The following is a 14,913-nucleotide window of genomic DNA, read 5'->3' on the forward strand; positions in this document are numbered from 1 at the left end:
GGCTACAAAGTGAGTTCCAGGTCAGTCTCAACTACATAGTGAGACCCTGTCTCAAAAAAAAAAAAAAAAAAAAAAAAAAACCAAAAAACAAACAAACAAACTCTCCTTGCTGAGATAGGGATAATCATTTTCCTGAAATGTATAAACAACCACTTTTGTCAGAATTTAAATTTTATTTGGATCTATCTTTAATTACCAAACTACAAAAAGGCCTTTGTCATTGGTCTGGTGTGGTGATTGTACAGATTCAAGAAAGCTCCACTCCCCTTTCTTCCTTCAGTCTCCTAGGTAGTGTTATTATCAGCCCTGAACCCCACTCACCTAACCTGTTGGAGCTACAAGCTAGATTAGATTTTATGAAGGCTCAGTGAGGGTATGAGGAGTCAGACTTGTGTGTGGTCCTCTTAGCCACTTAATCTACTCAAAGGGGTGGGTATGACAAGCATAGAAGAAAGGCAACTGAAATGGGCCTCTATGTTGCCACTGTGAGGTGCCTTTGTGGCCACATTTCCTGCAGGTCCTATTAATACATGCTATATTCTTTTATCATTTTTCAAAATGATATATTGATTTCTTAGTACTTTCCAAAGGTCAATAAAGAGAATTTGTGTGTGTGTGTGTGTGTGTGTGTGTGTGTGTGTGTATGTGGTATTGTTATGAACTCATGGATTAAGCCATTGCAGTTATCTTTATTTGGTGATGACATTTTTCCATCACTGGCCAGTGAGAGTTTATATACAGTAGGTAAGCCCTTGAGTCTTTTTGATAGAATTCTAGTAGTTTCTGACAGCCTCCTTGCTTTCTGGCATGATTCAATGTTCCATGCTCATATACATTTCCTGCCTTAAATATGAAAGAGATCAAAAGCCATGGTTTACCATAGTAGAAATTCAAAGTTTAGACATGATCTGGGTGTATAGAATGCTCATTGCTACTAGGTAGAGTCTTCTAAGCCTTTTCATTGGATAGGATGAATAAATATTTTTTGACATAAGACTATATTCAGAGATCATACCAATAATTCCAACTCATATTTAGGACGACAGAGTTTTTATATAATCATTCTTACATCTGTATGTATTTATCCCCATGCCAAAAGTTGTGCTTTTCAGTGACACTAGCCTGATTGCTTTATCCCATGCTACATATTTAATAACTTCAGGACAACAGTACTGGTACTAATACCAACTAAAAGATTGTTTTAAAAAACATGTTTGTATTTCTTATTGTCTTTAGAATATATGTCATTAAAAGTGAACTATCAAATTTCTGGATTTTAAAATCATTCTGAATAGTTCTTTTCCTCAACTACGTGTATATATATCTAGATGTCATTTGTATCATATTACTAATCAATCTTTAGTGCTATTTCCATTCACACTAATTTTCTAATTATCATTCTCCCTTGGTTTAATATTTCTCTCTGTAATCTGCTTTAGTTTTAAATAATGAGGGCTATAAAAATAGTTACTAAGATAACATTCGAAGTAAAAAAAAGTGTAGATTTAAAAATAGATGTATGCACACTATATTTCCTTACTCTGAAAGCTGTGAGATTCTAGAAACAATAACATTCTGGTTGCAATGAACCCACGTAATGCTAGGTCTTGGTTTTTAATATCATTCCCTAATAAAAGGGACCAAGGTTTTTTGGGTAAATTGTTGATTCAAAGGCTGGGCCAGAGGAAGAAAAGAGGAGCCTAGAGCATTTTATATAGTATCAGATAGTACAGAAACGCTTGAACACACACACACACACACACACACACACACACACATACACATACACATATACACATATGCATGCACACACCCACATACAGTGATGGGGGATGTGAAGGTGAACAGGAACTAACTTAAATAGCTCCCAATGACCATAGCTAGAATAATTTGAGCAACAAAATAGAACATAGTATTGGCTTTATGTCAGAAATTATAAAATATATCTATCAGTCCACACTGATATGAATAGTAATTCAATAAATAAATAAATGGGGGAGTAAACATTTACAGTGCAGAATTCCAATTAACATAGATACTCTACCCTCAAAGAGCTAGAACATAACTTCTTACTCCTTAGATGTGGGCTATGCATAGCCTTCCTTCCAAAGAGTACAATATGGAAAGGGGAGTGAAAGAGTAACTTTATAGTGGAGAAACCTGACAAACATCTCCTTCTCTAAGTGATCAGATCAAGATCAGTGATCAGTGTTCTATGTGATGAACTATGCACATTTTATGGATAGACCTGGTTAAATATTGGATGCCTGTATTTATATATTAATAATTCTTTCCTTTTCATTTACTACAGGGTTGGCTGCTGCCAAACTACTGTCTGAACATGATCTTAGTGTTTTGGTTTTAGAAGCAAGGGACAGAGTTGGAGGAAGAACATACACTGTAAGGGTAAGTGATTTTACTGTTTATATGCAATGTCTCACTCAAAGCTAGAGTAGGGCCCCTGGAAGTCACAGCCCTGGATATTGTAAGCATTCAAGCAGTTAAGCCATTTGTTCTCCATAACCCTAATGTATGCCATCAAGTAAATGATTATTCTCTTCAATAAGTGTTCACTGAAGAGAGGCAGCCTCTGATCGTCAGTTGCTTACATTCTAGTGAAAACAACAAATGTGAACAAAAACCTTCAATATGGTGTCATTATTTCTGAGGTAGAGACCTAAGTCAAATGAATATATGGTTGAGGGTTATGCCTGGGCTATATTGGAAGTGATTGTATACACCCAACATGCACATATGCACATATGTATAATACACATTTGCTGTAAGTTCCTTATTCATTTACCCAACAATATATGGCTTGAAAAAAGTGGCCACGGGAATCAGGAGCAAATATAACATATGTTCATGCAAGATTCCTGTGTCCGTTTTGCTCAGGTCAGGTATCACTCAATATGAGAAGGAAGTGAATCCTTGCTGCATCATTGCTTTGTTATACTTGGGTTTACGTCACAATTCTGGAAAAATTTATGCCAATTATCCTTTACTATTAATGTGTTTGCAGGTGACTCTTTGGGAGCTGATGAAAGTACATAGGAAGAGGTTGTAGGGTGGGAAGGAAATAGGGCCAAAGATGAAAGTTTGGGAAGTATGCAGATGAAAAGGAGACAGAGGCAGAAGGAGCCAGAGAGAAGCCATAGAGGCAGAGAAGGAGGACCAAAGTAGAGCACTGCTATGCCAGTCAGTGGAAGAAAGGAAGAGTCAAATGGCACAGGACAAAGGCAGAAAAGACACCCTGTGTTCAGTAGTTAGAAAGTCATTAAGGAGACCCTTTGATAGAGCACACAGAAAGAATGACAAAGGCCGAGGACTGTAAAGAAAAGTCCAGACAATTGAAGTGACTGGAAGGAGAGAAAACAGCTATATAAGATATTTTGGTTAGAGTAGTAACAGAATAGCCTAGGCAATGATAATAACAATGGCATAGTCCATTTGCTCATTAGAAAATTTCACAGAAAAAATCTGGTGGTAGATAGTCCAGGCTGGTGCAGGGATTCAGCTTTGTCCTCAAGGTTTTAGGCTCTTGCTATCTTGCATGTTGGCTTATTGCTTTCTGTTAATAAGATAAATGCTGTTATTCTGAGGATCCAGTCTTCATTGAAGGCAGGAAGGAGAATGAAGGAACAGCATCAACCTTATTTGTGACAAAGATTTCCTTTACCAGAAAAATCTGGTAGACATTTGCTTTTGTCCCATTGGACCTACTTGAGTCAAATACTACCCTAAACTGGAAGGGACTCTGGGAAAGCAAATATTTAACATTTCTAGGCTGCAGAGTAGGAGCAGGCACAGGAAAAAGAATCTGATATTGCAGTAGCCAACCAACAACACCTAAACTAGTAAAATATACTAGCTCTTTCAGTCACACCATGCTATGCACTCTCTCATTTGCATCCTACCTTGTCAGATATATGAGGTCTTAAGCCTATTTCCACTTTGCTCAGCTCTAAGAGTATTCTACAGCTGTGTTACTCAAAGTATAATCTGTGCACCTATAGCCTTAGAAACACCTGGGAACTTGATAGAAATGCAGAATGCTGATGCTATCCCAGACAGGCTGAATTTGAATTTGCAGTTTAACAAGAGAAGAAACAGAAATGTTACTTTGTGATGTATGCATTTCTGCTTGCTTTAATTTAATATCAATTCAGATTAAATTTATTCAGGTAATTTCTGTGTGCTTTCTTAGATGTATTCTGCTGCTGGTCTGGGAGTGAGGAGACTGGTATTCTAACCCCTGTACTGGCCTGACACGCTATCTTGGATAAGTGCTCTTAGCACTTTACATCCCAGTTCTCATTTGGGTAGTAAGATACAGCCAAAATGCCCTCCAAGAAACTCTCTCCATTCAAATTCCAATTGAAAGCACTGTACACAAGAAGGGTTGCATGGCCCACTTATATGCCTTTAGTAGATTTGATTCTTATGTTATTTTCTAAAAATTTTCAGAAATATTTATCCCTTCATTTTGGACATAGTTATTAAGTTGTTCTTTAGCTGTACTCTTCTTATCTCTAAAATCTTTTGCTCATTCAATGGGAGCATCAGTCATTGTGCAGATTTTCAGTTAAGAACAAATTTTTTTGTATAAGGGAAATTAGAATTCCATCATGCTTATCCTAATCTATGTTATTGGCCTAGGCTGTTTAGCTATGCTGCATCATTTATATATGTCAGCACCAAGTAGGAACCATTACTTGCTGCATCATTTATATATGTCAGCACCAGATAGGAACCATTACTAGTTAGTGTGTATTCATCATTATATTAAACACTCCTTAGGTATTTGAGAAAGGGATCATAGAATGAGCACTTAGCATTTATATTTCAAGTGAGTAGAAGGAGAAAAAGAAAGCTTTCATAAGAAACAAAAGTAACATTAGTAGGAAGCTACATTAGTCAGCTTTTCTATTACTGGAATAGAACACCTTGACACCCACAACTTAAGGAGAACAGCTTTATTTTGGCTTGTATCATGAGAGGGTCTATTCCATAATAGGCTGACTCCAAGGCATAAAAAGCATGGTGGAAAGGCCTGGCATAGGAAAGCTACTCAACCCATGGCAGCCAGCCAGGAAGCAGAAGGCAAGGGGAAAGAGCTAGAGACAGGATACACCCTTCCTTCCAGGTCACAACCGCAATGTCCCATCTCTTCCAACCAGGCCCCACCTTCTAACAGTATATTCAACTATGAACTTATCAGTGGATTAGGGAATCTACTGATGTGTGTAGTACCCCTATAATCCAGTCATCTTCCAAAAGCCCCACCTCTGAACACATGAGACTGGGGTGGGGGTACATTTTAGACCTAAACCGTGACAGAATTGTAATCAAATATCATTGGAGGTACTTCTAGCAGCATAATTAATTAGAATAACTTTTGGAGGATATCCACGAAAGCTATTCTGGATATTTAAATACAAAAATGTCAAATTTGGTATTGTCGCCGGACAGCTGTTCAGATGGATTTTCCATTAGTTCACAACTCCCCAATTTTTCCTAATGTGATCCATCCATAATGCTTCAGATTCAAATTAATAAAGTCAAAATGTCCACAGGACCACCACAAAGTTGGTATATTTGTTTCCTAATATACTTGCATGTCTGTGGACTTTTTGAAAACTGAGTAATGAGATCTAAATAAAGGCCCTAAAGAATGAGGAACAGCATAGCAGTCTTATGCTTCTAGTATCTTTACACTGAATCTGAGGTACCTCATTTAGAATATTTCTGCTTTGAAAAGAAATAATCTGTGTAATCCTTCACTGTTTTTACTGCAACCTCCTGTCAATTTTCTAAATACATCATGCTTAGGAACTCCTCTTGCTCAGCTGGGTGTGGTGGCGCACAACTGTAATCTCAGCACTTGGGAGGCTGAGGCAGGAGGATTGCTGTGAGTTCGAGACCAGCCTGGACTACATAGTGAATTCCAGGTCAGTCTCAACTACGTAGTGAAACCCTGTCTCAAAAAACAAAACAAAAACAAAACAAAAAAAGAGTCCTCTTGCATTCTTTGTTAGAAAGCCTAGAAATTTATCAGAGAACTGGCTCCAATTTTGCTCTTCAATCTTAAAACGCATGTTATAGATTAGAGGATGTTTGGTACCGGGGATCAAACTCAGGACCTTGTGCTTGTGAGGCAGGCCGCGGCACCACTGAGCTAAATCCCCAGCTGTTAGAGGATGTTTGGAGGATAATATTGATGATTAATAAAAGAGAACATAAGGATTATGATGGACAGGTTAAAGAAATCAAAGAACTTCATTCCTGCTATTATGGAAGAACAGAAACCCTGAATAACTATCCCCATTGAAATAAGTAAACTCCTGATTAAATAGACTATACTGAACTGACAGAGAAGTTAGAAATTTGTAGATCTTCTAGACGTTGAAAAGACATCTTAAACTCATCCATCTCAAACTGAACTTTTGGTCTTCCTCACTGTTACCACTACTTCAGCAGCCTGCCCCAGATTAGAAGATGGCAACCCCTAAAACATTTGGTATCATGCTTAGCACAAGACCCATGTTCTTTCTGTCAGGAAATTCTGTTGGCTTTGTCTTCAAAACATATAATTCTGTACTTCTCACAACTTCTAGTGCTACCTCCTGTTGGGAGCCACATTCATCTATAGGCCAAATTACTGCAGTATCCTCCTGATTTCCCTATTTCCATACTTAATCCCTATAATCTATTCTTTTTTCAGTAGCAGCAGCAATAGCAAGACTGAGCTTTTCAAATCTATGTCAGACTTTAAAACTTACCTGTTAAATACCTTCCAGAGGCTCCCCTTCTCACTCACAGTAAAAACTAGTGTCCTCACAATGCCCTGTGAATTTTTTCCTGACCTTCCCCCTGGCCCCCATGGCCTCTCTAAACTTATCTCTGATTCTCTTTTCCTTGCTCACTTTGTAGTAGCTACATTGGCCTCATTGCTGTTTCTTGGGCATGCCAGGTTTACTTCTGCCTTATTCTTTGCATTGGCTCTTCCTTCTGCCAGGAGTACTCATTTTCCAGAGTGGGTAAACTATTAAAATACAGAAATTTCACAAATTGCACTGTGTGCACATTTACACACACACACACACACATGCACACGCACGCACGCACATGCACACACCATGTCTTCAAAGCATCAGAGAACCGGAAAGATAAGGTAGTGAAGAATCATTGAGTCAGTATCCAGAAAGGATTAACCTATCTTTCTTTGGTGGTAGGAGGCTGCTGACCATTGAAGAAGCTGCTGAGAGGCTGAGCAGCATTCGTAATAGTCTTGCAATGCTAGGCTGATAGAAGGTCAAATCCATAGCCTGGCAAAGTCTGTGAATGCGAGGAGATTTTGGTCAACTCCCTGATTTGGGCTGGGTTGCATTTTAAGATTAACAGTGAACTGTAAGAGGGCTCAGCCACATGTATATTTTACCCCAGCTTCAAATTCTCAGGTACTGTAAAGGAATAAAGTTATCCATTAGTAGTGTCGTTAGTGTCCCAGGTGCTAGGCAGAGTCAAACAAATTTTTCTCTGAGAAAGATATCTCCTAGGATCCAAATTATTTCTGCATTTTTCAAGTACAATGAGTTCTGCACAATAAAAAAAAATCAAGTAAGGAGAAAAGGCAGCATGCACACACAAGAATTGATATAAATAGAAATAGACTCATTATAAGCTGGATGTGATGGCACATGCCTGTAATACCAGTACTCTGGGAGGGTGCAATGAGAGGAATTCAAGTATGAACCTAGCTTGGGTAATTTAGCTACTTAGTGAGACCTTGTCTCAAAATAAAAAATAGAATAAAAATTTAGGTATATCCCCTTCTTAAACATAGTTCTCAACTTTTTTCTTCTTTTCTATTAAACACATTTAATTAAATATGGCGAGGCACAACTCTTCCACATTTTGGTAGTAACTTTTTATTTATTTTTGTTGTACTAGGGTTTGAACCCAGGGTCTTCACACTGAGCGACATCCCTAACACTTGATAACTGATAATGTGAAATAGGAAAAAAAAAGGGCTAAAGGTATAGGGGAAGTGGGAAGGGCAGGGGAAAGGAAATAAGGGAAAAGAAAAAATATGAGAAAAGGAAATAAAGTCTTTATAAATAGGAAAGGGGGCGGTGAAGGGAGGGCAGAGGTATGGGGAGAAAATGAGAACCAAGACCGGGCATGTAAAGGTACAAGATCCCAATGATAAATGTAACTGTACTGTATACTTAAAAAGTACCAATAAACTCAATAGGGAAAAAATAAAAATAAAAATTTCAAGAGCCCATCAGTGCATGGTGATTTAAATTTTTATGTGATTGGGCTGGGGATTTAGCCCAGAGGTTCTGTCACCTGCCTTGCAAGCACAAAGTTCGATCCCTGGTACCAAAACAAAACAAAAATAACAACAAAAAACAAAACAAAACAAATTTTATGTGATGGAAATCAGGGAATTAGGCCCAATAAATTTCTGGGTGGCTTCTCCAGCAATAACTCCAGAGGGAAAAAAATCATATATAATAATATAAATGTTGCAAAGGATCTAGACCAGCAGGATATACTACAGTGCTTTTTATTCTTTATGTATCCTATTGCTGAGTTGGTCTCACTAATAGCTCTGCAAATGGAAGTGATTAGTGAAGTGTCAGTCGGTGTTGTGCCCCCGTTATTGAGGGGAGAAAAAATTGATGTTTTCAGTTGCACTTGATAAGGAAGATATGACACAGTTAAGTTTGCAAAATAGGGTATATTTTTATAGGACATGCAGACATTTTGTTTCCAACTTTCAACTAGTCTTCTAACCATTTTTTCTCTTTCCAGAATGAACAGGTTAATTGGGTAGATGTTGGTGGAGCCTATGTGGGACCGACCCAGAACAGAATCTTACGCTTATCTAAGGAGCTGGGCCTCGAGACTTACAAAGTGAACATCAATGAGCGTCTTGTTCAGTATGTCAAGGTAAGCCTGACTTTTTACCCAGCTGACTGGTGTGGAAGTGTTTTATTTGAGAAAGCATTTGCTTTGTTTTTAGTTATTGTGTTTTTCTGAAAGCAATCACAAAAACAATTTCTTGGCTTTAAAGTAGTATTCCACCTTTATTTTCTTGATTAAAAAGAAATTCTAAGGACTCCTAGAATCTGTGGAGGATCTTATATCACTTGATCCTCCTGTCTTTTGCCCACTATGGTTTTCACTATTTGTACCCCCACTTCCCTTCTTAATGCATTTGCAGCACACAGGGGCTGGAGGTTCCTGCTGTGCATACACACACACACACATACACCCCTCCACACACCTCCCTAGCCCCAGGCAACCTGAGTCACCTATGAGAAAACACTAAGCTTCCAAAGAACACTTCTCTAGCCTTTGAACTGGTTCTTCCTTTTCATTCTCATCAGCATTTTCTTTGAACACTTTGATCATTTCCTCTGTACCTGGCTTTGATTGTTGAGTTTAGTTCAGTTGTGCATTTTTCTACTATTTAAACAAGAGATTGTTTAAACTGGAGCTGCTCATATCCATCTAAGAAATAACAGCTGTTACCACTGTTATTCTTTCTCATGGAAGCCAAACATGGAGTGGCTAGAGTCTGGAAACCTGCTTTAAGAAATTAAGTTTCCTGTCTGTCATTGCAGTCCATTTCCTGGAACTAGTGTCACTAAGGCAGAGGCCATTTACTCATTGTAATGGCAGGATTCACATGCCAGTAACCACAACACTTCAACAAAAACATCTCCCACTGATTCTACTGAAGGCAGCCACTGTAGGTCTGGAAGCTACAGGGATTTTTGGAATATCCTAAGTGTTAAGGATACTTGTGATGTATGTATACTGATACAATCAAGAATCTTGGCAAACTGATAGCCATATTATTCTCGATGCTTGGGAAAGTGGTGGTTTGACACATATAAAAGCAAACCTGTAACCTTTAGAAAAACTATGGGTAGAGGTTAAAGGAGAAATGAGGAAAGTATAAAAATTAACTGGGCATATTCCCAGTATTCTAGGAGGTTAAGGCACAGAGAATCACAAGTTTTAGCCTAGCTTTGGGCAATTTAGCAATTTAGCTGAGACCTTGTCCCAGGATGAGGTAGAATAGGGTAGGATAGGGTAGGGTAGTAGGATAGGATAATATAGAATAGGATAGCATGGGATAGCATAGCATAGCATAGGATAACACTGCCTAGAATAGGATAGGATAGCGTAGCATAGCATAGGACAGGATAGCATAGCATAGCATAGCATAGCATAGCATAGCATAGCATAGCATAGAAGGGCTGGGGATATAGCTCAGTGGGAAGGCTCTGAGTTCAGTCCCCAGTACCTCAGAAAAAAAAGTGGCTACTTGGGATTATATCTCGGTACAACACTTGCTTAGTATACATAAAGCTCTGAGATGGATCCCTAGCACTGCAAAAAAAAATATATACAAAGTATTTAGGAATGTTGTCTTTCTTGTGCAATGATCAAAAAGGAAAAATCACTTTGCTTTCCCATTTCTCCTTTCTACACAGCATAGTGTTTCCTTAGGCTAATAAGGAATAACAACAGTAAGAATAATAGCAGCTAACATTTAAATCTTTTAATATTTTCATATTTAATTTGAGGAGGAAGACAAAATCCTTTGCAATCAACTTCTAATTAAATGGTCATAGAAATTCGCTTTCCACTCCAACTGGGAAGCAGATGAATATGATAATTATCCTGGAATCTGAGCAGACCCATGCTTATAATCAATTTGTCCCCTGAAAATCAGGCTTTATTTTACCTGAAAGCTAACAATAAACAGCAATTAAACACTATCATGCATGAATTCATTAAATTCTTACTTCTACCCCACTAGGCTGACAGGATTACTCCTGTGTATAGATGAGAAAACTGAGGTTCAAAGAGGTAAACTGACGTGGAAAGCCTCTAAAATTGGTAACAATCTACTAACTCCTGAATGTGTGTTCTTCATGGTCCCAGTACATTGTCTGTGAAATGAAATTGTATGTCCTGAACACAGGCATACTGGATCTTCAGTGTTTGACCAGACACATATCTATTTTAAGGTATCCCACTATTAATTTCACTGAAGCCCAGCTCATACAATGACTTTCTTACTCTTCTTCCAACTCTGTTTTTTATGCATATTTTGAAAACTGGAAAAACTGGAAATGTGTAGTATGACCTGCTAGTGTCCCAACTATGCTCATTCTAAAACATGATGCTAAGGTGAAAGGGACATATATAGCTAGCTTTGGCAAGTATTTCAACTCCTCCTTATTCTCAATAGAGGCAAGGTGGGATTAAAATGATGAAGTGCTATTTGAGAATTTTGACTTTGCCTGAAATTTATCGAAAGAGATCATGGTATCTTGTCCAACTTCCCTGACAGGATCTTATGATCTTATCTTAATTTTCATTAGTTAAGTACTTTTCTTTCTGATATCTGGAATTTTCTGGGCTTCATGAAGAACCCTGCTTTCTAGAAATTCAGGTGTGAACATTTTGGACTTTGAGAGGGGCTTGCTTCCAGCTTTTGTAAGAAATGAGCTTGCAGAAAATCTTAAGAAAGTATAGTACTATGTACTACATTAGGTGCCTAAGTTAAGGAAAGAGAAATGTTAAGAGCAGTATCTAGGATTACTTTCTTTGCTGCTGCTGTGTCTTTTGCTAAGTTAGGACTATACCATCCTTGATAGTCCTCTTTCTAAGAAAAACCACAATTTCACCTTTCTGAAGGTAGTAGCTAATCAACTCCTGCCATACTTTTCTCTTATAAAAACACAAATGTGGCTGAGCTGTCACATATAACCTGCTCAGTAAAGGCGTATTGTGGCGTTGGACTTGGTAGCCTGAGGCTCACTGCTATTGCATGATCATGCACATCAACACAGTAGTAATATTAGGTCATAATTATTTTGGGGTTTTTTTTAGATAGGGCCTCACTATGTAGCCCAGGCTAGCCTCGAACTTGCAGTGATCCTTTGCCTCAGCCTACCAAGTGCTGGGATTACCAGCATGGGCTACCATGCCTGACAGGTCATAATTACTGAATATGTAGCATGTAAAAGGTTTGGTTCTAGGATTCATGCTTCACTTGTACTTAAAATAACAACTTTGTGGGGAGGGGTTGAGACAAGGTCTCACTATGTAATTCAAGCTAGCCTTGAACTCACTGTATAGCCCAGGTGTCCTTGAACTCACAGCGATGCCCTAGCCTCAGCCTCTCTAGTTCTGGGATTACAGAAGTGTGGTACCACGCCTAAGTACAAATAATACTTTTAAACTTTTTCCATAGAAGTTGATCCCTTGAAGTCAGTACCACTTTCATAGTAATGATAAGGATAACTCTCCTTTATTGAGTTCCTAGTATGTTCCAGGACCTTTGCCAGAATCATCTTCACCTTCATTATTTTACTTATTCCTGACAAGAATTCTAAGGAAGGGGCCACGGCTCCATATCACAGAACAGGTTTGAAGTTCAGAGGCTAAGTAACCTGCCAAGCACACAAGCGCCACTGAACTAGAAATCAGATTAAGATCTTTCTGTTTTCCATGCTGACTCTTGCTGTCAGATTCCAGTGTCAGGGCCTATGGACTCTATGAAGGAACCTTATAGTTTTGTGTTTGTATTGTGTTTCTCTTCTAAGTGTCATCCTGTGTCCTTCATTGTATCCTCATATGCAGTGTAGGTAATCATTTTGCTTAGTCTTTTGACCTGGCAGCAATATATCTGTTATAATACTTGGTGTAGTAGGTGCTTTTAGGGTGACCAGAAAACTATAAATAAAGGAGATGATATTAAGGAAAAGGAGGAAGGCATTTAGTTCAACATTCCAGATAAGATTGTTAACAAACAGTATAGTGAAAAAAAAATTTTTTTAAAAGGAATATCTCAACTCTCACTATTCTCTTCACTTCTTGGAGGAAATAAAGGATTTTTATAAAATGTTAGTATATTGGGTTGGTAATACAAATTGTCTTTGTGACACTATGTTCTGCCTTGTGACAATTGTAATCTCCATTATCTAATACAGTACATTCTTTTTGGAAAAAAACCACTGAAATGACTGCAGTGGAGATTTTATGAATTTTGGGAATTTAATATGGCTTTATTTGGGAGATTATATATTATCTGTGAAATTAATGTAAATTTTTCATTTCTTTACCTAAAAGGTAAATTTAAACTGAATTCAATTGGATTTCGATTGAATATGTTTCAGTGGATTTCAGCTGGATATTTTTAAAGCATTTTCAGTCAATTATTTTCTTTTGAGTGGTAAGAGAAGCAGCTGAGCCTACTGGATTTATTGTTACTTGCATTAGTAAATAAGATGATTCATCATTAAGTTTGTTCTATACATGAATTTCATTTAGGTGTAGTGACCTTTTGTTAAATTTTGCTGTGCCAAGTCTTGAAGAGTAAGGAGGAAATGCTCAATCCTCTTGAGTTGTTAAGATCATAACATATGTTGGATGAAGAGTGTGAAAAGGAAGAGCCCAGCCAGAGATGGAACAAGGCTTTTTGCAGGAGCTACTTTGAATGGGAAATTAGTGTACTCATGTATTCTTGCTTTTTTGTACTTTTGATATCCTCTCTAAGTACAACTAGAGACTATAAATATGTATCACATTTGTTTTTAGAGAGTTGTGATAAAGATTTATTTAAAACAACAGAGCTTTTCCTGATATGTAGTAATAACTCAGCAAGCATTTTTTTCCCTAGTGTTGGTTCTTTTCTGCCCACAGCCATTTAATCCAGGTTTCTATGCCAACGCCTGAAATAAAAACTTTCAGAATATGTGTATCCTGGAATACTAAGTAAATTTTGTTGTTGCTGAGAAATGAAGTTGGTTTCAGCCAGTAGGTCGACGTTGAAGGTAGAGGATCTGTTTTTTGTTAGTTTGCCCTAAAGCTCACCACATATAACTGTATGTTTGGCCCCTTCCTTAGAAATGTTTCTTTTGAATAATTGACATTTAATTTTAAGCTTCTTTCAGCAACTTTTCTATATTAACACATGGAGGCATTTTTTTTTGTCTCTGAAGAAAGTTATATTTTCACTTTCAGAAGGAAACTCAAGAAGCCAGAGATGTTAAGCTTTTGCTTATCCCGTGTTTGCCTCCTTTTAATTCACCCTTCCTGATGTTATGTTACTAGTACTGCCTTCCATTTGCAATGTGCTTTTAAAATATTTTACCTCATTTCAATCCCCCAGTAAGTAGGCATTAAGTAGATTATTAAAAACGAGAGACTGAAACATTTACATATCTGCAATTCAGTCTATCAAATATCCAATATAAAGTTATACATAGATATATATGTGTATGTGTGTGTAGCTTATAAAAGTAATTTTCATAACCTCCATTATTTCCCCTCCATTTTGAAAAGACTCCATTTGTTACTTGTAGTTTACCAATGACAAAATTACTCTTAAAGCCTACCTAGCATACACAACCCCTGGCTTCTATCCCTAGCACCGTCGGGGGGCCTGCTCTGCTAAAGAACTAGTAAACAGTAGCGATTTCCTCTAAGGGGCTCTTTTTCTTTTCCTGTTCTTGCAGGGATAAATCTATGATTTAATATCTAGAATACAAAGGCCCTACTCACCGGAAGCAACAAGTCAATATATAGCAAAGTGAAGTGAAGTTAGATATTGTATTTTTTTCTTTCATTTGTTTCCTTTTTCAAATGTGGCAAATACAAATAACAAAATCTTCACTTTATACAATTCAGTGACATTAAGTACATTCACATGTTGGTCACCCATTACTACCATCCATCCACAGAATTACTTTTTGCTTGCAGTGGTTAGGAATCGAGCTCAATGCCTTAACCCACCACTGAGCAATACCAGCAATTCCATAGAACCACAGAACCCTTTTAATCTTACTTCCATTCACTTTTTTTTTTTTTTTTTTT

At 37.6% G+C, this 14,913-nt stretch overlaps 1 protein-coding gene across 1 annotated transcript in view; it reads left to right on the plus strand.

Moving 5' to 3' along the window:
* LOC104855266 (amine oxidase [flavin-containing] A) overlaps positions 1-14,913 on the plus strand; it is a 75,522-nt gene that overhangs the window by 18,377 nt on the left and 42,232 nt on the right. Inside the window, exons 2-3 of the mRNA XM_010614077.3 lie at positions 2,312-2,406; positions 8,824-8,961. Coding sequence (XP_010612379.1) covers positions 2,312-2,406; positions 8,824-8,961 — 233 coding nt within the window. The remainder of the gene's footprint in view (positions 1-2,311; positions 2,407-8,823; positions 8,962-14,913) is intronic.

Source organism: Fukomys damarensis, unplaced genomic scaffold (assembly GCF_012274545.1).
Source record: "Fukomys damarensis isolate Sample0158 unplaced genomic scaffold, DMR_v1.0_HiC HiC_scaffold_39, whole genome shotgun sequence".
NCBI lineage: Eukaryota > Metazoa > Chordata > Mammalia > Rodentia > Bathyergidae > Fukomys > Fukomys damarensis.